Source organism: Coffea arabica, chromosome 2c (assembly GCF_036785885.1).
Source record: "Coffea arabica cultivar ET-39 chromosome 2c, Coffea Arabica ET-39 HiFi, whole genome shotgun sequence".
In the NCBI taxonomy this organism is placed as follows: Eukaryota; Viridiplantae; Streptophyta; class Magnoliopsida; order Gentianales; family Rubiaceae; genus Coffea; species Coffea arabica.
In genome coordinates this window covers 74,272,206-74,296,102 of record NC_092312.1, presented here as the reverse complement: position 1 = coordinate 74,296,102, position 23,897 = coordinate 74,272,206, and the positions used below count along the sequence as shown (strand labels likewise).

The following is a 23,897-nucleotide window of genomic DNA, read 5'->3' as shown; positions in this document are numbered from 1 at the left end:
GAAGGACCGTAGGAGTGAGGTGGGTAATTGGCCCCCTCCCCCCCAAATCAAATTTGATAAAAAGTATGCAATAGGTTTAAAACTTTTAAAAATTTTTAAGTTTACATCGTATTTGTACTGGAGAGGGGAGGCGGGGGAAGGCAAAGAGTGAGGAGGAGAGGAAAGGGGAGGGAGGGAGAAAGAGAGAGGGGAGGGGAAAGTGATAAAAAATTATAACAAATTTATGGAAAAAATACTCACAAAATTTAAGTTCTAAAAATACCCTAAAATACAACTTTAAAAACATTAGTGTTTGGATACCAAAATTATTCTAAATAATATTTCGCTTGCATCACAAACACATTTTCCAACCTACCTTTTTATATTCCCAATTACCTTTTTATCTCACATACATCGTATCACAAAAAGTGCTACAGTAATTATTTCAAATAATACACTATCCAAACAATTTATAGTAAAGTTTTTGAAAATACTTCCAAAATCACGTAATCCATAACTTAGATTTTTTCCCTTTTCTTTTGTAAGGATTGGATTCTTTTTGGAAAAAAAAAACATCTAATTTAATTTGTTACTTTAGGATGATACTGGAAAATGAACCAAGGTGTAAACTTTGGCTTTTGACTAATATATATATATATATATATATATTAATCTTTTTTGATTTTTTGAAGAAAAAATTACATATTTTTATCAAACATTCCACATTAATTTACATAATTGACTATGGGATGAATATATTTAATACAATATTTAATTGAAGAAACTCTTATTTTGTGGTAATACATTTTTAGTCAATTTATCGCAGTAATGTACCCTAAAACTGAATAAAAAAGTAAACCATGTCACAAAAAAAAAAAAAAGCTCAATGAATTTGTTGCCAAATATATTTTTCTTTTTCTCCTTATAGCACATATTTCTACCATTTTGTATTTTGTACAAATGGACTTGAGCTAATGGTTCTGCTTATTTTTCGAAAAATTTTATTTATTCAACAAATAACCTTTTGCCGCCACCCCCAAGAACGTCCCCTTTCGCCCCGGCAGCCCCCACCCGTCTTTCAGGAACTGAATTTTAACTGCGCGGTCAAATCAAAGAATCAGCCGCCCCCCGCCGCCTACTTCTTTCTCTTCAATCAGCTGTTCCCGCTAATTACCGCTGTTGCTGTGAAACTCTTCTCCAGCTGGTATACCTCAAGTTCCACTCAGGATAATCTACCTTGCGTCGAACTATACTACTCCTCGGTAAGTTCCGTTAGCAAGCTTTTCCTGCATCTTTCGATTATTTTACTGAGAAGGTTCTCCAATTTTGTCATTTTGTTCCTGTTATAATCTGCCATTTCGTGTTCTGATGCTGGGTCTTTGTATATTTATGCATGCATGTATTGGTACTGGGGTGCTTGCTTTGTTGCTTTTTTGGGATTATGCCCATCATCCGTTTGTGCAAATGCCCATGTTAAGAAATTTCCTGTTTCTGGGTATCTCTGTTTTTTCCGCATTATAACTGCTAGCTTTTATCATTTTTGACACTTCCAGTGCCATCCCTTTTGTCAATTCGTTGGATTGAGTATTCATTGAATCTCGTTTGACACTGCAGGACATAATTCGAATAATAATTGGATTGGTGTTGCAATTTCTTTTTCTACTTTGAGGCGGGTAGATAATGGATGATAACAGCTCTGCAAAAGTTTTTGTCCCAGCAGCTATTATGCAACCATTGCTAGATGCATCAAACTTATCTGAACTGGACCAGGCCCTAGAATTTCTTATACAAACTGCCAAGTCTGCTGATGGTCGTGCAGACTTCGCTTCTAAGAATATGGTAAATGCAGTCCTTCAGCTTTGCCAAGTTCTTGAATTTCCCTCCAATGGCGATCTTCTTTTATCTTCACTAAAGCTTCTTAGGAACTTATGTGCTGGCGAAATGCGTAATCAGAACTCATTTCTTGAACAAAACGGAGTTGGAATTATTTCCGGTGTTATTAGTTCCGTTAAACCTTCCCTCGAATGTGGTTGTGATATTATTCGTATGTGCTTGCAACTTTTAGGAAATGTTGCCTTGGCTGGAGGAGAACATCAGGGTGCTATTTGGAGTGAATTTTTCCCCCGTGGCTTTTACAAGATAGCTGAACTGCGAAGTAGAGAAACCTGTGATCCTTTATGCATGGTGATTTATACATGCTCTGGGGAGACTGATGAATTACTTGGGCAATTATGTTCAAGTCAGGGGCTGCATATAATTACAGAAGTTTTAAGCACTGTTTCATTAGGTATTCCTTTTGATCCTCTTGCATAGTTGTTGCTTCGTGAACTTTTCAGTTGTTGAATTGACTGTGAATGAACAATCTCCTTCTTTTGTGTATGGGCAGTTGGTTTCAGTGAAGATTGGTTTAAATTGCTTCTTTCGAGAGTCTGTCTTGACAAATCATGTTTTGCATCAACTTTCTCTAAATTACACCCTGTCAGTGAAGTCGGGGATCATGCAGATATCACTGCCAAAAGTGTGCATTTTTCAGCTGAGCAAGCATTTCTGCTGCGTATTCTGTCAGAGATCTTAAATGAACGAATCGAAGATGTTGTCATTTCCATCGATTTCTCTTTATGCATTCTTGAAATCTTAAGAAGTGCAGTTGAAGTGGTTGATTCTGTTCCCAAGGGGAAGTCAGCCCTTCCAACAGGTCACACTGGTATTGATGTTCTAGGATATTCTCTGACCACTTTGAGAGATATCTGCGCTTGTGCAGATTTAACAGGTTTGGAGATAGAGGGATCAAATCGTGTTGTGGATATGCTAGTATCATCTGGACTCATTGATTTTTTGTTGAGTTTGCTTCGTGACCTAGAACCTCCCACAATCATTAAGAAGGCAATGAGAAAAGATGAGACTTCTAATGAGGCAGGCAGCTATCCATTGAAGCAATGCCCTTACAAAGGTTTCAGAAGAGATATTGTTGCTATTCTTGGAAATTGTGCATACCATCGGAAGCGTGTTCAAGATGAAATCAGAGAGAAGAATGGGATTCTTTTGCTGTTGCAGCAATGTGTACTTGATGAGGATAACCCATTCTTGAGAGAATGGGGAATTTGGTCTGTAAGAAATTTACTGGAAGGGAATGCAGAAAACCAGCAAGTGGTAGCCGATCTGGAGATCCAAGGATCTGTAGATGTTCCGGAAATGGTTAATCTTGGCCTGCGAGTAGAGATGGATCCCCAAACACGGCGTGCAAAACTAGTCAATACGTAGTGAAACATTGCAGTTTTGTTTTACTGTTTAAGTCGAGCCAAAAGCTGACCGACTTCTTCAAGGAGTTGCAGATACTACCAGGTTAATGCAATTTATTGCTGCAATTCCATTCCAAGTATGATTATTTGATTAGTTAAAGATAAAATTTCCTGACCAGAAGTTCCCCACTCCTTTTTCCTCCGTTTAATCCTTTAAGCAAGATTCGTATGGATGCAAACATATGTGGCAAAAAGAATGTCAGAAAAGAATAACTGTGGGTTAGTGTGATCCACCGATATTGCAAAGACCAGAGCACCAAAAAAGCCAGACGAATAGGCAATCTCGGCTTTTAATGGCATCGCAACAAGTATAAAAAGAGCTTGAGATATTTATTTCAATCATTAAACGTACATGGTTGTGGAAAGAAAAATAAAACTTCAAAGAAGAAAAAAATTTTCTTTACACCACTTTATTGCTCTCACTGCTCTAGTTTTATTGGAGACGAACATGAACCCACCCTTTTCCTTTGGTCCTTCATCAAAGCCTACTCGCCCAACAGTTTGGCTGCACCGGAAAAACAAAAAAAAGAAGGTTTTATGTGTCATCATTAAGGAAGTGCAAAATTTGGAAACCAATCATAATCAAGATGCTAATTCATTTACCAACGAGATGGATGAACATCAGTTAGGGGATTCACCCTCAACTACAATCTGCTATGCTAAGTTTTGTCAAAACATAAATCTTTGAGGGCAGCAATTTATTATTGTTTGTTCGAAATTCTGAACAAGTTATAGAAATGTTTTGAGAGTTGATACGTACCTTTGGTTTCTTTGGCGACACAATCAGCATCACACTTCATCTCGCAGAAGGTGGCGCCGATGCCCTTTCCATCCTGATGGCACCCATTGTAACAGCTGTTATAGCAGTCACTGAACTGCTGCGCGGTGGTGGCTTCAGCCTTGTGAATGTGCACTGCGGCAACGACAACCATGCACATGAGAAACACTGCAACAAACTGCTTTGCCATCTTGTTTATCTTTTGCTGTTCTTTCTTTCTTTTTTTTTTCGGATCTTTTTTCTCTTTTGCAGATTTTTTTTTTTACTTGTTGTCAGTGCTTCCTTGGACGAGTTTGGATTGAGGGAGGACGAGGCTATTTGTAGGAGCTTTTTCTTGTTTTCTTTCGATGGTAAACCTTAAACTACGGAAACTTCATGGCTTATTTTTGTTTTTGAAAAAGTAAGTGGCTTGGCTAAACATAAGGTTCCTGCTTCCTAGAATGGTGCTACTTGGTACACATTTCTCGTTTCCATGATGGTCCCTTTATTCTCTTATTTGCTATCCTCCCCCCCCCCCCCCCCCCCCCCCCCCCCAAAACACAAAAAAATGTTCTTTTTAAAGCTTATTAGTCTATATTTGAAAGTTCATTTTGCTAAATTCCGAGGTTTTCTGCAAAAGAAGCCAAGAAATGCCAAACGTCCCTATGAATATTTTTGCGCCAAAGATTTTACAACTAGCTAGGATGGTTTACTAGTTACTACCGCAAAATTTTCTTTGCGGAATCAAATCTCTCAGGTGTCGTGTCACGATGTTAGTAACTCACGTTTCATGTATCATGTAATGATTGTAGTTATACATATGCTATTTAATAGATATATACATGGGATTAAATCTAACAATTTTATTTTAAACCCATATATATGTGTTTGTGTGTGTGTGTGTCAAATATATATATATATATATATATATATATATTTGATTTCACCATGTGAATCTATTCAATATTTGTAACCTTTTTTATTTTGGTAATAATTCATTTATTGAATTGTGTGTAATAAAACCATCTAATTAATCGGTCCTAACTTGAATTCTATAGTCCTGCTACCAAATTGCAGTTTAAATCTAAAATTTTTACTCACAATCTTTAAGACCAACAGTTAAATTTCTTATCTTGTGATTATCTTAAAATTTAAAAATGTCAACCACTTACTTCTTTTTGTCATACTTTTCCTTTATTTATTTTTTCTACCCAAATTTAATTCAATATAAATACTTAATAATGTTTAGAATTAAATGTCTTCTTTATTTTTAATTTTTGAGTAATTAGAAATAAATATGAGTGAAAAATTAACCAATTTTTGAACTTTGTATATATCTATTTTAATTTTACTTGAACAGTACGTTCAGACGAAATCAAATAGAGATATATTGCATGCTATTCGTATTATTTATCTAAAATCAAATAGATATATACATGAGTTTAAAAAAAATTATTCGTACACATGATCAATAAGGGATGAAAATTTATGTTGTAAAATATAAGGGATAAAGAAATTCATTTTGTGAAATGTGAGGGACAAAACAATTCATTTTATGAAATGTGAGGAACAAAAAAATTCATTTTGTGAAATATAAGGAACTATAGAACGGATTATGTAAATTTTAATTTAACAATTTTACCCTTAAAAAATGATTACGTGCAAAGTACGTGGTGAATTCCCACTAAAAACTAGTCGGAAATCTAAATAGAGACCAAAATTGATCAATATGAATTTATAAGGAACGTAAAAGCGCACTTTTAAAAGTGAGAGATGAAAAAAATTATTTTATAAAATGTGAAGAATGTTTTGAATAATTTTTCCTTGGAGTTAAATATACTTATCTACCTGCTCACCTGACAAAATGCCGGAGTCAAATATACTTTCTTTACTTCACAAGCTCACTTTAACACTAATCCATCTAATCGTTTCCACGTTCTTCACACTCTCAAGCACCCTCAAACTCCAGCTTAATGCCTTACAGTGCATCTTTCCCTTCATTATGGTCAATTTCAAATATTACCACTAATGAAGTTTTTTAGTCTCAATCAAAAGGACCTTTTGTTTCAATGTGAAGATAGAAAACTTTCATAGTAAACTTTCATCACTGCCCTAATTATAGGCAATCGTATGCAAAGGGTACAGTTAAACGAAAAATTCTTCACTTGCAGGCAGATTATAAAAAGCACAACTAGATAAAAGTTAATACAACAAGCGCCATACCTAAGATATCATAGCAAAAGAAGATCTATACAGCGACTCTATGTACATTGCACTAAACAGTAGTATCTAAATGCAGCAATGTCTTGCTTGAAAAACATGTCAAAATCAGCCCTTGTGATCATTCCAAACCCTTGTAGTTGCAAAAATTTACCCAACCTCATGCCAACCACTGGAATAGCAGCATGTGATCAGAGCCGCAAATTGAGATAAATATAAGAAGGGGAAGGGGCTATAAATTGTGATCTATGTAGCAAAGAGAGAACTTAGATGGTAAGATTTTCTTGAATGGCAAGAAATGATCCCACAATGTTGCCTCCGACATCTGGGAAACTTTCATGTCCTGGAAGCGCCCTCACCTTGCCTGTCCGGTCTACTTCCACAGGGTACTTCAGCAGGTGCGCCCTCATTTCTGTTACCTCTGGAGCAGCATATTGGTTCCAATTTGCTTCGCCCATCGTTTTAACCCGTCGGACACATTCTACAGACTCCGGTTGAGTAAAGCAATCCTCAATAACTCCAAGATGTTCAGCCCACAGAGACATTCTATACCCATAAATCTACAGTGCAATTAAAAAAAAATGCACAAAGAATTGGTCAGATGACACCAAATTTTAAGCTGTCAAACGAATGGCATTGTCTGGAGGGGGGGTTAAATTTTTTTTTTTTGTTTTTAACAAAACGTGTGTCATGGAATCACAAAACCTCCAATAAAAAGGGAATACAGGATTTTTGTAGCTGTCGCAATTGTTGGTTAATAAATAAAGCACCTCAAAATGGGCAGGCTTGTCAGTTCACCAGAATAGAAGTTTTGAAATTGCAGGAAAGGCCAAGATATTACTTAAAAATTGCACATTAGAGTATTTAATCCCACCAGAAAATCCTACATTATTAGTTCATTGCATCATGTCATGGAGATTTGTATGATATATGAGAATGATAAAATCAGCAAAAGCCAAAATTATTAGGAGAAAAAATGTAGAACAGCAAGCATTAGTCAAAAAGCATCAACTATCATGCTCGTGTCTATTTAACAAGGAATCTTTTTGTCCTCTCTGATCACTTTTTAACTGTAATGAAGTTGCAAACCAGAATTCACATACAAAAAATCCCCCTCACTCCAAAATTGCCTGGTCAACATGTTGAAGAATGTGTTAAATTAGCAGTTATTCATACTGGCTTACACTTCATCTCTGCTGCTATCATACCCAAGCTTCAGGAGTGTAGCGTACAAGGTACAGCAATATTTAAAATCTTCAAGATATGAGCTCTTAAATTGTTAAATATAGCAGCTTTTCCACAACAGATATTGTAGAAGACAATAATATAATCCCACACAAAGATACCTGCTCCGACATTGTGTATGTATATGTAGATATAGCGTGCAAATGCATACAATTACATGAACATTGATATTCAAACTGCTCCTAACATGGTTACCTGTCCATGTGGACTCGACCGATTTCTTGCCCACGTATGGTGAGGCTGATAGGCACCCATTGCAATCTCCGTGTCTCTCATGCCCTCCATGGACCGCTGATTAATGTTTGCAGACCCTATAATAATATATTCATCATCCACTATCATACCTTTCGAATGCACATAAATCATGAATCTTCGGCTTTTACGACTTAGTGCCTGAAAATAAGGTAACAAAAGTATTGGTAAGAGGATGTTAGATTTGGAATATTAATAGCTAGGAAAAGATTGGGCAGGAATTTGTAGGTATGACGAGGGAATTACATTATATGTAATATAAATGAAGAGAAGACAAAGAACCAAACTAGTTTTCCAAACTGACAAGCATGTCAATGCACTGGTATATTTGCCAGGACATGGCATCACACTCTGAATGTGTAACCAGTTAAATCTCCAAGCAAAAAGCTTAGAGAACCAGTCGATTCTCCATATCAGACCAAAAAAGCCAAATGTAAAAAACCAAGAAGAAGAAGAAGATAGGATAAGGAGGAAAGTGGTAGCCATCTGTAATTCCTTGAATGTGAGGCCCCTCATAAGCACAGTAAAAACTTGGACATTACCTGAGGAGTGTTTGCTGGACCATGACTTTCAGTGCTTGACGCATCACTCGTGTCAAGAACCTCTCGATTTCCAAGGCAATAAAAGTTTAAAAAATCTTGTGGCGAGAAGGCATCCTCCAGCCCAACTTCCACTAACGCCTTGTAGATCGTCTCATACATCATTTGCATTGTTTTATGCTGCAAATGGGAATTAGAACCAAAAAGTTGCAATAAAAAAATTACACTATGCTAGTCCAATGTTGAATACTGATGAGCAGATAATAATTTATCATCCAATTGGCAATAAATTTGTAATGTAATAAGTGCTTTAACTGCCATATACTCAACATTAACTACGCTATCAGAAAATCAAAAATCACAAGACAAGTGGAAAATGTTTCAGATGCAAGTTGATGTCATAGCCTGTTTTACTTCCTATCTAGGACTAGTATATAGCAGAGACAGCTGAATCACCTGCCAAAATAGAATCCTTTGTGTAGCAGCACCAGTTGGATTGCCCTCTGGCCACATTGGGATGACAATATATGCAGCAAACCTCTCATGTGCCCTGATCTTGTTGGCAATTTTAAGGGCGATTTCCATTGGAATCAAATTGTTTGCACCTGAAGAAAAGCAAACCTTTCCTATTACCTCTTATTTGTAAATTTACTCGTGAGAATTGGTGCTAGAACACGAACTATGTATCTTTTGATTCTCTTTTTCGGACTAAAATGGTTTTACCAAAAAGATAGATGACATGTGACAAAATAACTTTAATACACAAAGCTCCTTCGCAACCATTTAAATCAGTTATATGAATCTTTTTTCTCAATAAAATAGTAAGCAAGATGTCTTGAAAGGAAGCTGTGATGTGGATACCAGGCATTTCAGAGACAGCCAAGGTCACTTTGAACAACTCATGCGCCATAGAAAACAGTGAAAAGCAGCTGTTTTCTGGACCAAATATTGACTGGAGTTCTGGCAATATGATTTTGCAGGTAGAGACTAAATAAATAGACAGTCTTCTCATGCATTATTTACAAGTCTGAACATGCATTTCATGTTGCTTTGACATTAAAATTAAGATGCATCACCACTGTTTGTAAATGTATTGTCAAAATATATCTAAAATTCTTATGCAATGGACAGGTTAAAACATTGAAGTCATTGTGATTGCCAAAGTAAAATATACTTTGTCAAAATATCAAAGCATGATAAGCATGTCCCCAACAGCTTGTGGCAATGAACACAATAATCAGGGACAAAGCAGTATTCCTTACCAAGGTCCCTATGTTGACCCCAATTGTACGAGGAGCCAATGAAATACTGATTTTCGATGTAAATGAAATGTTGGGCAGCACGAATGGCCTTTACATATGCTGTATGTATGCTCATATCAATAAGTACATTCTTCCCACAAACCAAGTTCTGTAAAACAAAGTACAAATGAATTCTATGGAAAAATGTAAAACAAAAATGACAAATTTCAGAAAAAAGAAAAAGCAATTTTCATCACCTTCAGTGTAGCTTCTTTAGGATCCTTTGGAAAGCGTTTTACAGAATTTGAATCAATTGATCGAAAAACCTGCATCAAAAAAGAATGTCAGGATACAAACAGAATATTATCAATTCACTAATATTTGTGTAACAATTCAAAGTTCAGCAAGTTGAGATGGATACTTACCTGAACGTGCCAAGATTCAGGATTATTGTCAACAATGCAGGGGGTATCAGATGCCCCCAGTATGTCTGGCAGCCTTTCCAAGCGAAGCAAAGAATCGTCATATGATACTTTCAACTTCTTAATGCCCTGTGGCTTTGACGCCTTCATCCAGCGCTCTTCAAAGTTTGTAAGAACATCATATGCTGCCGGACCATCAATTTTGCAGTGCATGTCATGCCATGCTTCTCTAGGACAACCAGCCACACTTCCCTGTTTAATGGCAGGATAATAAACAAACAACATAAAGATTTGTTAACTAAACAAGCAGTTCCTGGTTCATCTGAAAGGATTAACAAATCCAAGACAGTTGGACTCTTTGAGTACAAAAAAATCTGGGCAAGATGATTTATCACATCATCAACATAAATTCAAGGATTTCTTGAAGTAAGCAGTCTAACTTGAATCAAATTTAAGAAGTATAGTTAGTTAACTTAGTAACTGCAAAAAAACAAAAAAAGCTCATTACTTGGCATCTCAAAGTGCAGCAATTTTTCAAAGATGATAGGAAGGCCTAGATACTTCACAAAGCTGGGACCTTTTTTCAAATTAAATTGGCATTTTCTTTTGGGCTTGTAATCTGGGAAATATCACTCTGCCAAAAACTAATTCATGCCTAGCAAACTTTCTGAATGTTCAAAAGCTCATACCAGGCACAGCTTCACTTATTTCCTTGTTTCTCATCCAAGAGATAAGCTTGAGATTTAGTCTTCTGAATATCTTGACTAATAGCAGCTAAACATTACTAAAGTGCTGTACTCGAGTTTCAACTTTCTAATGTACCTTACAATAGAAGAAAATCTTTAATTTTCTTTGACTTAAACAGAGGGTTATATGATAAGAAAGCAAATCAAAGCAAAATAAAAGGACAGCAAGTGCTCAGACTTAAAACACCAGGATAAATGTTAAACCAGATTTATCATCAGTAATACACTGCAGACACAACACACTTTACTTGCAAGTATTCCTAAGCAGTATTGCATAATCACAAATATCAGTGAGGTAGCAATTTCAACATCTCCAAATTCTTCTACTACATGTATATTAGCAATTACCGCAAAAGTAGGATTATGATAGTCATCCACATGAGTTGTTTGCAGAGTTCTGAATATGGGATGCTGTGGAGTATCGTATCGCCCATCACATATGTCAAGTCCTCCAATGAAAGAAATGATTCTTCTTCTATTGTTACCAGCATCAGCATCTACTATCACAGACTTCTGATGGTGCGTGTAGATTACTCCAACTTCCTATTCATAAATAGTGAGTAATGACAGGAACCAGAATTTCATATTACAATAAAAAATTGCATCAGACAACAAATAATGGATAACAAAATATGCTAAAAAGCTGGAAAGGAGGACCCCAATCTGTGTTATTGACCAAGTGTTGCCTTTCTCTGTAACTTTCATTTCACCCAAACATAATTCTGGTCCAACCATCCAAACAGAACATCTGGAGATATATATTGTAGATGTTACAGCAAGGGGAAAGCCAAGAAGAAAATTGACAAGGGTGTAACAAGACAATTGAATATTGTGCCCAAAGACATTGTGCAGCTGGCTGAAACTTGTTATACCTGTTGTCAACTTTGATAACAACACTATGCTTGGCCAAAGGATGTTTTGGGCAGCCAATTTATTTCTTCATTTGGGTAAACAATACATTAATTACCTAATTTGTTTGGTATGACTGAAAAGTGGAGGAGAGAGGAAAGAAGCAAGAGAAGCTTTAACATACTAGTCTCCATCTACCATTTTATACCTTAATTGTGGATGAAGGAGATCTCATTCCATAATTGCTTGATACAAATGAAACATGGAGGATACAGGAAAAAATAAAGAGAACCATCAACATACTTATTCCTATCCACCTTTTCATCCCCTACTGCAGTTTTGTAATCTAGAATGCAGTCAATGTTTTGATTTGGAATATCACCTTCCCAACCCCTTGAATTAAAAAGGGGAGGACAAAAAGCACAATAGAAGGGGCTAAATATCCCTCAACTTCTACTTCTATTGTTCCCTTACTAAACTAGGAAAGTGAACCATTTCGACCCATTTTCACATATCTTCCTCCTTAAATTTCTCTTTACACTGTAACCATACATAAAATACGGACAAGGTTTTCCCTCACTGAATTCAGTTTCAGTTTTTAATCAAAACTACAAAACATTTCAATTGGATCTTGCAAAAAAAAAAAATCAGACATTTAAATAATACAGAAAAGGAAATATTCTTTTTTTGTAATCTCACTTACCCTCTGTTTGTACCAGCTGTGACGTTTTCCAGCCACACGTGGGCAAAGTAGAACTTGCACAGAAGAGTGTTTAAAGAAACGGCGAGTTTCTTCATCGTGAGTTTGCATGACTCCATCCTACATATGATAAAATGTCGTAAGGGGAAAATGCAATATCAGGGTATGGCACAATTCTTTAATTGGAGAGAAAGCAACAGAATCATTATGAATGGGAGGTGATGAGCATTGATGATGCAAAGTACCACTGAGAAAAGTCATTATTCAGCTAGTCCACAGAAAGCATGTGCATGACTAAAGTACATGCTGATTCATCAAAGCTCATGAGAGACCATCAGAACAGTATTGCATGTACGTGCATTTGTTTAAAAGAAAATTTCGTGAAATTTCTGAATGATACATTGTAGTTCTGAAACGGAACCGAATCTTAGGGTTATACACCCAAATATTCACTATATTGTTGGAAAATTAAAAATAAATTGTTATTTTAATAATTGCAATAATATAGAAGAAGCCAACTTGAGTTATCCGAAACCACAATCATTATTTCTTGTTCCCTTCACCTCTTGGCACCTCTTTCTTCAACAAACCTCAGTATTCTCCCTCTACCTTCTTTAACAAACCGCAATCTTCTCACTCTTCCTTCCTTTCTCCTTCATCAGTTTTGTATCTGCCCTATGTGCCAGTGCCTGTGCCGTTTTTCAATCAATTTCAGTTCTTATTTTTTCGGGGTATTTTAGTTACTCTGCTAGCCTTCAAGGGGAAATTTTGAAGGCAATGACTGCTTCATGATGATTTTTGCCTCAAAATTGAAAACTGCTTAGTCATTGTAGGAGGATAATACAAGCATAGCAGTGTATTTTGAGTTTGTGACTCTGACACCATCATGTTACCAGAAGATTAATTTTTGATCTTGTAGTCTGTTGTTTCCTTGACCTTTGTTTTGATAAGAATAATTATCCTCTAACCCTTTTGGATCTGTTTTGTTTCTTTCACATGGGAATAATGAAAGCCTACTTCTACATTTTTTTCAATTCCATTAAAACGAACAATGGTATCTTAGTCTCTGATAAAAAGGCATTTAGATAAATAGTCAATCTGATTTTCTTGTCCAATAGGATCTGTTTACTACTTTTTCAGGTACATACCAACTGAAAAAGTCAAATGACATAACTTTAGTGGATACCATGAACCTTTTACTGGACACCTACAAAATTAATTGAATAATTGGAAGTTGATGTAGAAGGTGCACAGACACATATGGAACACACCTTCTGACATGACAGTAGGATTATATTTCGTCTTAGTCATTATAAATGTTATATGCAAATAAGTTAAGATGCAGAAAAGAAACAACAAGATAAACTAAATAATCATGACCCAGATTTATCACACATAATAGAAACACCAATGAGATTCAGAAGATGTTTGTATGGCTATGCAAATTAAATGTCATAGAGTTTCAAAATTTTCCCTTCCTAACAACTAATTACTTACAGTTTTGTAACCGAGGATGCTTCTTGATGTAGGGTCGTCCCATACAAGAAGCAGAACTCTCACTCCTTCCTGTGACTTTGACTTCAGCAGCTCCCCCAAGGTGTACCCAGCGAGAGAACTTTCATCTCTAACCAGTCTAACCTTGTGCCATACTGACCATCCGGTAATGTATATCAGTCTACGGGCTTGCCGAATTGCATCAAATATGTCATGCCAGCACTTTCCATGGGCATATTGCATACCATTCTCTAGCTTCAGATTTGGAAGGTATCCATCAGGCACATGAGCATCTTGATAAAGAGTAACGGTCCCTCCCTTTCTAAGCGGAAAGTATGTACCAGGAACACCGCTATACTCTGGACCTGCTCCGACTCCATAATGATAAATGCTCAATTTCTCTATTGGGGTATATTGGATTGAAACACTCAAAACAGCTCCAGCCTTGCAGGGCTTTCCATTGTTACCAAGGATTGGAAAACGCCCTTCAACTTTCCCTCCTCCATATATATGCTCCACTGGAATTGTGACAGTTCCAATAAGCTGAGATCCCACTACATCATTATCCTTCACCACAAAGTGAACTTCAGCAGCATAATGAGCAACTGGTACATTGAAATGTTGCATCCACACAGGATTTTCGCTATTGCTGATTACATATGTCCTTCCAACTGTAGCACCAGCTACTGCAATAGAGACATAGGGATCGCTTGTTATCTTATGGTTCATGTGCCCTTCAATCTTGGTGTTCATATTGCCAGGTAATCTGTTAAACATATCCCCTATTGTTTTGTGGAACATGTCCATATTTGGAAGATTTTTTGCTTCATAGATCCATATATCCAAATTTCCATGCAAAAGCAGCACTTTTAACGATCCTTTAGGAGATGGAACTGGCACAAGCTGCAGATTTGGGCTCTGAGGTATACTAACATGGATGTTAGGGCTGGGTGAAGAAGGATAAGGAGGAGTCTCAATCCGACCACCAGAAAAGGAGTGATTTGGGACACCATATATCGTCCCTTGATCATTATACTTTGTAGTAACTGGTAGTGGCCCTGAATGATATTTCTGAGGGACACCAGGGTCCAAATGTGTGGCAGGAGCAGGAGGAGATGCAGGGGCAGAATGGTTGTTTAGAGGTTGAGATGCAGCAGATGGTTTATTGTTTGACAGGTGCACACTGGCTAACAGGTCATCAATAGGAGGATAAACTGGGGGATAGGAACTAACATTGTGACCTCCATGATCATAATGTGCTGATGATCCAGCCGCAGATAGTGAACTCTCTCGGCGTTCGAGTATGGGCACCTCATTAACGTGAGATGGATGACTCTGATGTTGAGGAGATGGATTGGAATAAACCGGATATCCCTGGTATGGATATGAAAGATGGCCAGAATGTGATGGGGAGAGGTATCCATATTCAAAAGGGCGTGGATGTGGTGCTCCAGAAGGAGGTACACTTGGTGCCGATGATGCTGGGGGATATCCATAAGTATGAGGGATGGCATATCCGGTGCCTGATGGAGGATAATGAGGGTATGGAGGATGTGGATACTGTCCAGAAGCTGGAGGTGGATATTGAACAGAGCTGGAAGGAGGGTATGGTTGATTTGAAGATGGTGGCATAGAAGGATACCCATAACTCCCATAGGGATATGGAGATTGAGAATTGTAATTATCCATCAACGTAGAAAAGTAAGCAGACTGCTATTAATATTCTTTTACATAAAGATCACAAATTTAGGATACAAACTTCCCAAGATCGACAAGACACAAAAATTTAGGTACCTTTGCTGAGCTCAAATAATATCTTTATTCAATTCAATCGCGAAAAATGACCAAACAATTCAAATTCACCAGAAAGTATAAAAAACGTATCTCAATTGAGCTCAAGTGAACGTTAATATCGAATTCAAATTCCCAGAACTGACCAAAATGCTCAAATTCAACACGAGATAACAAAAGGGTGTGTTCATTCAGCTGAAATCACTATCTTTATTGAGTGCAATTCCCAAACAATGAAGAAAATTATCCAAATACCCCACCAGATATAATGGAGGAGAGAAACTCCTTATTCAGCTGAAAAGGTGACAAATTTACAAATTACAATGAAAAAAATGGTCGGGTAGACAACAACATACAGAAGAGGGATCAGAATTGAAAAGGGCTTCTAGATATTCCAATTCTTTAGCTTTCTGGAATTCAAGATCAAGAAAATGCAAAGATTCCTCGAGCTTGAATCTTGCACATAAGAAAAATAGAATATGAACAAAAGGAAGAGTACCTTTACAGGGTTGATTATTCAATTGAGAATAGCTACTAGTATTGCTTATTGCCAGATTCTGAAAAAAAAATTTAGAAGATGATGAAGAATAGATAGATTCAGAAGGAAAGAAAAAAAGGGTAAGAGAACTCCTAAACCAAAATTGGGTGCCAAAAATGGACCTCCTTTCAAACTTATACGTGTAGGTAACGTGTATTTTACACAGATAGAAATTCTTGTTTATTTTGAGAAAGACGGAGAATAGGCAGTTTGAGGTATCGGATTGTACTTTCCTATCCTTCGACTGTAGGCGGTTACGTTTAGTCCGCTGCTGACGTGGAACGCTGCTATTGGTTTATTTTCCATTTCAACCTTCCATTTTCCACCAGGGGGAAGAAAGGAAAAAGACAATTCCAATAGAAATGAGAAAACCCAAGACAAATCACTTGCCAAACTTACACTGCTACTGGCTCACACCCACCAGAAGAAAATTTGGTCCAGTTTTCTGTTCTGTCCAAAAGAAAAGGAAGGAAAAAGAAATGAATTGGTTCTTGCTTCTCTTTCTTTTTGCTTTTAAGAAAAAATAAACAACTAGTCTTAATTAAATAAGAAAGTGGTTTAGTATGCTGGGGTCCATTTGATCTTCCTGAGTTGTATTTAATCACATTAAGAGGTGTTACTCTCTTGGATTTTGGTGGATTTTTCCCCCCCGCCCCATCCCCCGCCCCGCCACCCGCAAAAAAAAATTATATATAATTATATATAATATGTAATGTAATTAGTTATAAACTTATGATAATGATATTATTAATTACATTTATTATATAATGTATATTAGTGTATGTAATATAATTAATATTATCAATTATACGAATAATTAGACATGTCTACTAATAGAATTTATTAATTAGTTATACTAAATTTACTAATACATTTATACTAAATTTCTAATTATACTTAATAGAATAACACTTTTTTCTATAAAAAAAAAAAGCACAAACACAATAATGAATTAGTGATTGTATTTGTACCAAAAGTGAAAACTTAACTATTTTAGTTGTATTTATTTGATCATGTTGGATTGTATTCAAATAATTTTTGTTTGATTGTTTTTATGAGTTTTAATTGTAAAATTAAAATGAATAATAATTTGATGATGTGTTGATATTTTAGTGCTTGATTATTTATTAAAATTTAACTATAATAAAATTTTGTTAACCTAGCGGGAAAAAGGCAGCTGTTGGATCTATGTTTCATGTGGGAGATGAAGTCAAGTTTGACAACAAAAGTAATGTTAGTGGAGTTCTGATTCTACTAGGAAAGGTCACCAACTTTGAACAAGTAAGAAAACAAAAAGAACAGGAGAAGGTTCCAAAGTCTGACCTTTTCTTGATAGTGTGGATAAATACACTCAATTCACTCTTTCTTCTGATTTTTTTTTTTTTTTTTTTTTTTTAGTGTTTTTGGGTCTTTGTCTGTATCAAACAAATCTACTCTGGTCAAATCAAGCTAAATTTGTGGTATTCTTTAATATTGGATGACGAACTAAAAGTGAGATTCTGGAAGTGAAACTTTTCTCTTTAGTTTAGCAATCTGGAACTGCACTTTAGTTTAGTAATGATGATTGATGCACCGCCTAATTATTTGTAATTAAGAAAAACCAGCTTCAATTATCAGACCTTAGTGCAACAAAAGAATCAAACGGACGGGTCAACATGCCCCTAAACAAATAGATTGACTCCTTGCTTAGCATTGCAATTTCTCAATACCAAATTTTATTGGCGTCTTTCCACAAGGACTCACTTTGACCTGATAATCCTGACAAATGACTAGTGGCAAAGCAAAACTTTGATCGTCTTCTAGTTGGCTATAGTATTTTCCAGGCCAAAAGGAAAAGAGACGAAGGAACGAAGACCATTTTTGCAAGTTGGAAGTTCCATTTCTGTTTTTTGCAATAAACGTGGGATTGTATTCATGTGAATGTAAAATTATGACCTTACCATAGTGGAAAATGCCAGTACATGGGTACTCACTTTAGTCATATATGACTTTGACAATCATATTCTCAGCTAGCAATTGAAGATCATACTAACTTTCTACGTTTTATGCAACTATAAGAAGCCACAGTTCCTAGCATAAAACCATCAGGTACACATGGAAAAAAGTTTGAAGCAGTTTTTGAATTCTTGGAACATTCCAAGGTTAAGATTTGTGCCCATGATTTACTGCCAGGTGACAGCAATTGGACTAGTAACAGTATGTTTCTCTGATATCCATACAACAGATCCAAATGAGTAACTATCTGACAAATTTCGACCCTCCAATGTGGTGACACTCACTTTATAACTCAGTTTCTGCCCAATGCCCTGAAAGTGAAGAACATTAGGCTCGACGATTACTGATACCCCGTTAGGTTGCATGACCCGTGCAGCATAGACAGTAACTGGGATGCCAACATTTGTCACAGTTCTTTTATATGTAGCTGTAATACTCTCTGAATTATTTCTGAAGAGCACCGCAAATGAAGGGTAGTTCAAATCACCAGGCTGAAGTATCGCTGCTTCATCAGGACAAGTGAAATTGTTTCTTGAGAATAGAGCCACTTGGGAAGAGTTGTAGTTCAGGCTGCACAAGTAATTCAGGTAATCCAGGGTGGAAATGTCATATACAAGCCCCGGATCAGCTGCCCTCTCAGGATCAACGTGACCTGAACCAAATGCAAAAGGAGTTGCAAATTTGGAGCTTCCAGAAGCAGCATCTGATATTGGAGCCATTCCAGTGTCAAGGGTACAAGCAGTTGTCATCAAAGCAGACTTAATCGCTGCTGGTGACCAATCCTTGTGGACAGATTTTAGAAGCGCAGCTATGCCACTAACATGAGGACAGGACATTGAAGTACCAGAAATGAAGTTAAATTTGACACTTCTTTTGTCGCTCTTTAGCCTTGTTGGACTAATATTAGGTGGCCATGCTGCTAATATGTCCACACCAGGTGCAGTAACATCAGGCTTAATGATGTCGGGTCCAACTGCGCTAGGTCCTCTGGAAGAAAATGCTGCCATAACTGGTGCAGGATTGCCATACGCTGTTCCGTAAAATTCAATCGATGCTGTTGCCTTTCTTGTCGAATTCATGTATCTTTTGATAGAAATGGCAGCTTGAGCTCCCAGCATTGTGGCTGGCAGGATGTGTGGATCAGCAAACCGTTCTTCGCGTCCAGTTTCTGTGTTTACTATTATCATTCCGGCACCACCAGCCATCTTCACTTGCTCTCCCTTTTCAACTCTTGAATTTATTCCTCTGTCACAAACAACAATCTTCCCCCTGACCAACTTTGGGGACAGCGAGCCATTAATGCAAAACTGAGCTCCCTGGGCACCAGCAGTTTCACCATATACAAGTGGCAATTGCTTAGTAGCCTTGCCATAGTACAATGATGCCCCCATAAAAACTTGTCCATCTCCAAGTTTTACACCACTTGGAAAGCTGCGATCCATGTAGTTTGCAGCAACGGTCATCATCCATGGTGCAGTGTTGCCAACAGTTGAGCTTCTAGGGCCTGCATTGCCTGCTGAGCTGGAAACAAAGACTCCATTTGCAATTGCACCAAATGCAGCGATAGCCATATTGTCAGCGTAATATGGCCTTGGAGAACCACCCAAAGATAATGATAAAATGTCAACGCCATCGCTGACTGCTTGGTCAATGGCTGCTAGTATATCAGAGCTTGCACAACCTAGGGGATAGCAAGCTTTGTAAGCAGCAATCCTAGACGTGTACCTCATGCCACTAGCTGAACCCTTAGCCAAACCAAAGAAGTTGGCATTCTTTACAATGTTACCAGCTGCAGTTGAAGCTGTGTGCGTTCCATGCCCTTCCGAGTCACGAGGTGATCTATAATCAACTGTTTCATTAATTCTTCCTACTAAAGCTTCATATGCTTTAGAGAAAACTCTTGCGCCTATTAGCTTCTTGTTACAATTTGAAGAAGAAAACTTTGTACCTGCTTCACATACGCCTTTCCACCCAGAGGGAACTGGTGACATGCCAGAGTTGTGGAAACTTATATGCTCAGGCCATATTCCAGTATCAACAACACCGATAATTACATCAGAAGCCAAACTTGGAGCGCTCCAAAGTCCTCTGCCACTTCTGAGGCCAAGAAACTGAGTGGAATGAGTTGTATGGAGGCTCAGCAATTCATCCGGGGTGGCAGCAAGAAATCCATCCATTTTTTTGAGTGATTCAAGTTGTTTTTTGGAGAGTTGGGCAGCAAAGCCTGTGATGGCAGTTTCATAAACGTATAGAAGCTGAGGAGCTAAAGTTTCTTGTTCTTTTACTTCTTCCTCATCTATTGAACATGAGATTTCCGTAATAGAGTCTATGACAGTTTCGTACCATCTTTTGGAAGCTCCAAGAGAATCATCCAAGGAATTCATTCTAGCCTTATCCATGTGAACCACATAAACAGCAGGTACCACTGAAGTAAACATTGTTGCAGCTGCTAAAGCCAGAAAGAGCAAGCTGTTCCTGAAATCCATCGTCCGTTCTCTAAGAACGTAAAATGTGCCCAAGAAATGGACATAAGATTAGTAACAATTATGTTTTTTTTTTTTTCTAAAATAACAAGGAAAAACTGCAAGAACAAGTTAATGGGTATCAACACGGATTCGAGAATGCTTTAAATAGCACATTATCACAAAGAAGCATGTTAATGCGTACCAACAATAATTAAAACCGAGGTGTAAGTGAATACCGCAATATAAAGTCCTGTGCCTCATTTTTGGGGGACAGCAAAAGGAAAATCTAGGAATCTTTACCATCCAAATCTTGGAAGACAGAAAATACCTCATTTTAAAGAGCAAGTACTTAAATTAAAGGTACATGAGCGGCTTCAATTGATTGACTTACTATTAACACTTAAGCTGTACGGCTAACGAAATTTAAACTCAAATGGGGCATTAAAACCAAGATCTATACCATTATATGATGACTTCCTCTGCCAAGCAAAAAATATAGTACTTGTATCCAATTGCTTAGGCACCACCTTTTGGTAAGTTGTAACTCTCAAAGAGCATGTCCTTATTAATCTATTGGATAAAGCAGCAGGGTTCAAAAAGTTATGAAAAGATAATCTTAAATTGCAATCTTTTACTACTTGAGTTAGAGTATCAGTCGAATCAGAATGTTCTTGCCAGAATTGCGAAGCCAATGAGTGACTTACTAATGTATGAAAATGCTGATGCACTGCCTAGCACGCTGCCTTCTTGACCTAGGGGATATAGTAATTGTACCAGACTATTGAACTAGCACTTTAAATCCATCCCTAAGGGTATTTAGACAAAAAAGAACTCAACAAACAGAAAAAGAAAGAGGATAAGTCATGCTCGTGCTTTTGTTTGTGATTAAAGTACTGAGCATCTGTGATTGTAAAGGGATGATTCGAGCACTCAACAACTAAAGAATGATTATCACTTTTGTAGTAATCCTATAACATTCAAGCAAATTAGCAGACAGAGAAAGTACCTCTTTCTTCAACTCAGTCGAAGAGCACGCAAACTGAGCAGTGGATAAGTTGGAAGAAAGAGTTTATATAGGCAAAGGAAACAGGGCGACACGTTCACTTAACATGTCACCTTTTTCTCTAGAGTGCAATGGCTGGAGGAGAGAATTTTGAAGCTTCTTGAATTGTTGACATTGATAGATGGACAAGTTTTCAGAAGATATCATTCAACATGTGGGCAGTGGAGAGATGCTATACAACATTGTGGAAGTACTTTTAGTGTATTGCTAAGTCACATCAATATGATAAGGTGTGTTATTACTGTTTTGCACGTAAAATCAGGTGTTATAAATTGAGGCATTGAGGAGGGACTGAATTAAAGCCCTGAAGGACTTGCAAGCCTTTTATTACAGCAGAAGCATGTAGCATTAGCAATTTCTTTTCTTGTGTTGTATAATTAATCAGATAATGTCTTGAGCCAGAGGCTTGCCTCATTTTTCATCCAAAATCTGAACGAATATGATAATAAATATTAACTCTTAATCCAGATATTACATCAACCAAAGATTAAGAGGTGTTTCATATCTTTGCATTTAATTATCAGGAAAACCTTGGATCTTTGTTCAACTTTCTCGTTGAAATTTATGCAAATAGTAATACTAATCCCAAAACCTTTTCTTACTTCTTAAAGATTATCTCCCGAAACTCTAACCTGCATAACTCCAACTGCTCTAACTATTTGTTATATGCTGGTGTTCTATGACTTCAGATCAACGAGTTATAAGTCCCAATAAACACTCAATAGCAATGGCAGACATTGAGACTAGTCAACTTTGCTTAAGAATGAAGTTACTTGGAATCCACTCTAGTTTTGGAAACACAGTCCTTTTATGTTTGTGGTCCACTGATTGTGCTGAACTCATGCGTATCGTTAGGCCATGCTGGCAATCTCCAGAGCTTCAGCAATTACAAGCATGGTTAGCAACATCATGATTCCAATACGACTCAGCTGAACTGGTACGATACCGATTCCCGAATCGCAAATAATATCATATCCATGGTAACTTACTCTGACTCGGCCAATATTGACTGATTCGAATCCGTGATACATGGTATCAGTCGATATATTCAAGTCAACTCGAAATCAATTCGAATATTTTTTCAGATTGCGCCTTTTTTGGTATTTTCTAATTTTAGTAACTTTTTTCAGATTTTTTGGAAATTTTTATGCGCTATAATGTACGTGTCACTCGATATTTAATTGATGCGACGGATGAAACAACCGTGACCTGCAACGGCGAACCATGATTACGAGAGATCTTTTCTTTTGGATGTTCGCATTATTCAATCGCTTGGAATGGAATGACAAAATGTCAGTTGACCTACAATTGAAAGAAAAGTTGGAAATAAAGTTGGCCTTTCCTCCCTCAAAGCAACAGCAGGTGGGATTTTATATAATGTGTCTGAACAGATATTTTCTTTTGTTCTTTCAGCTAATCTGGAAAGTTTAAAAGTTCAAGACAATTAAAACCTGATTTCTGCGGACAGTTTTGGTGCAGCACTTTTGGAATTATCGGACAGTTTTATTTTGGAAAAAGCTTTCCCTAGAAAGATTAAAGCAAGACTTGCTACGTGCAAATCATTCCTTATGGAAATGAAGGAAAACTTCTCAAGTTTTAATCATGGCCACCTTCCCATTTATGCATATTTCGGCTCTGTTTGCAATTCCCCCATACCAGCTCTCCTGGTTGGAGCCACAACAGCAAAAACAAATCCAATCATGGCGAAGAATTTATATCTACAGCGTGCATGATAAAGTAATCTGTAAGCTAAGTACACTTTGTTTTCAATTATGTTGCTGCATCGCTGGCGTGCTTCGCCTGACTTGCATTCTGGAAAACATACACGGATGCCTCGGATTAACATTCAGTGGGATCCTCAAAACGGGATATTAACATTTTATCCATATTTGAGCAACATCTTACTCTACTTGCAAAGGGTGAAAGAATAGCATTTTCGACATACTGGAAGCCAGAACTTTCCCTGGTGCTAGTTTCCTAAGTTACACAAGTAAAATTGAACCAAATACAGCCTCCTTTGACGTTGTCTATTTCCTTCTAATTTACCAGCAGTTGCATTCTCTGGTAGTCAGGCTAATTTCCTTCTAATTTCACGTTTTTCTTTAATGGATTGTAAATTTCCCGTGCTGTAAATGGATTATAGTTGCAGCGATTTGTTAAATTGATTTTGTTTTGCCTTTTCACGTACAGTGATAGCTGATATCATGTTTGCAGGATGTGGATTAGCTGCAGAATCCCACTATTTCAGTAGTGCCTGGAGAGCGTTATACATAGTTACAACTTAGAATCCATCTTTACACTG

At 37.0% G+C, this 23,897-nt stretch overlaps 3 protein-coding genes and 1 long non-coding RNA gene across 6 annotated transcripts; 1 reads left to right on the top strand and 3 right to left on the bottom strand.

The window, feature by feature from the left end:
* The first annotated feature begins 988 nt into the window (after positions 1-988).
* LOC113727978 (uncharacterized) lies at positions 989-4,491 on the top strand. Of its 3 annotated transcripts, none has more exons than XR_003457946.2 (4): positions 989-1,241; positions 1,594-2,266; positions 2,366-3,321; positions 4,086-4,491. XR_003457946.2 is itself a non-coding variant. In XM_027252407.2 (3 exons), the coding sequence occupies exons 2-3, from the start codon at positions 1,660-1,662 to the stop codon at positions 3,238-3,240; spliced, it is 1,482 nt and encodes a 493-aa protein (XP_027108208.2). In that variant the 5' UTR covers positions 989-1,241; positions 1,594-1,659; the 3' UTR covers positions 3,241-3,355. The 3 variants fall into 3 exon arrangements, 1 of the variants encoding a protein (XP_027108208.2); XR_003457945.2 differs by having other exon boundaries at positions 4,066-4,491; XM_027252407.2 differs by lacking the exon at positions 4,086-4,491 and having other exon boundaries at positions 2,366-3,355.
* LOC113727979 (uncharacterized) lies at positions 3,588-4,178 on the bottom strand. Its single transcript, XR_011839665.1, has 2 exons — positions 4,039-4,178; positions 3,588-3,783 (listed from the first exon to the last, which is right to left on the bottom strand). It is a non-coding gene; the product is annotated as an uncharacterized lncRNA (long non-coding RNA).
* A 1,689-nt stretch (positions 4,492-6,180) lies between the features above and the next one.
* Positions 6,181-16,287, bottom strand: LOC113727977 (phospholipase D gamma 1-like). The gene is made up of 10 exons (XM_027252406.2): positions 13,747-16,287; positions 12,253-12,369; positions 11,049-11,243; positions 9,958-10,206; positions 9,790-9,858; positions 9,554-9,701; positions 8,748-8,896; positions 8,295-8,471; positions 7,696-7,893; positions 6,181-6,815 (listed from the first exon to the last, which is right to left on the bottom strand). Exons 1-10 carry the CDS (start codon positions 15,430-15,432, stop codon positions 6,522-6,524), a joined length of 3,282 nt encoding a protein of 1,093 aa, XP_027108207.1. The 5' UTR covers positions 15,433-16,287; the 3' UTR covers positions 6,181-6,521.
* Positions 16,288-18,163: 1,876 nt separating this feature from the next.
* Positions 18,164-21,660, bottom strand: LOC113727976 (subtilisin-like protease SBT1.1). Its single transcript, XM_027252404.2, has 2 exons — positions 21,539-21,660; positions 18,164-20,563 (listed from the first exon to the last, which is right to left on the bottom strand). The coding sequence occupies exon 2, from the start codon at positions 20,551-20,553 to the stop codon at positions 18,235-18,237; it is 2,319 nt and encodes a 772-aa protein (XP_027108205.1). The 5' UTR covers positions 20,554-20,563; positions 21,539-21,660; the 3' UTR covers positions 18,164-18,234.
* Positions 21,661-23,897: the final 2,237 nt, after the last annotated feature.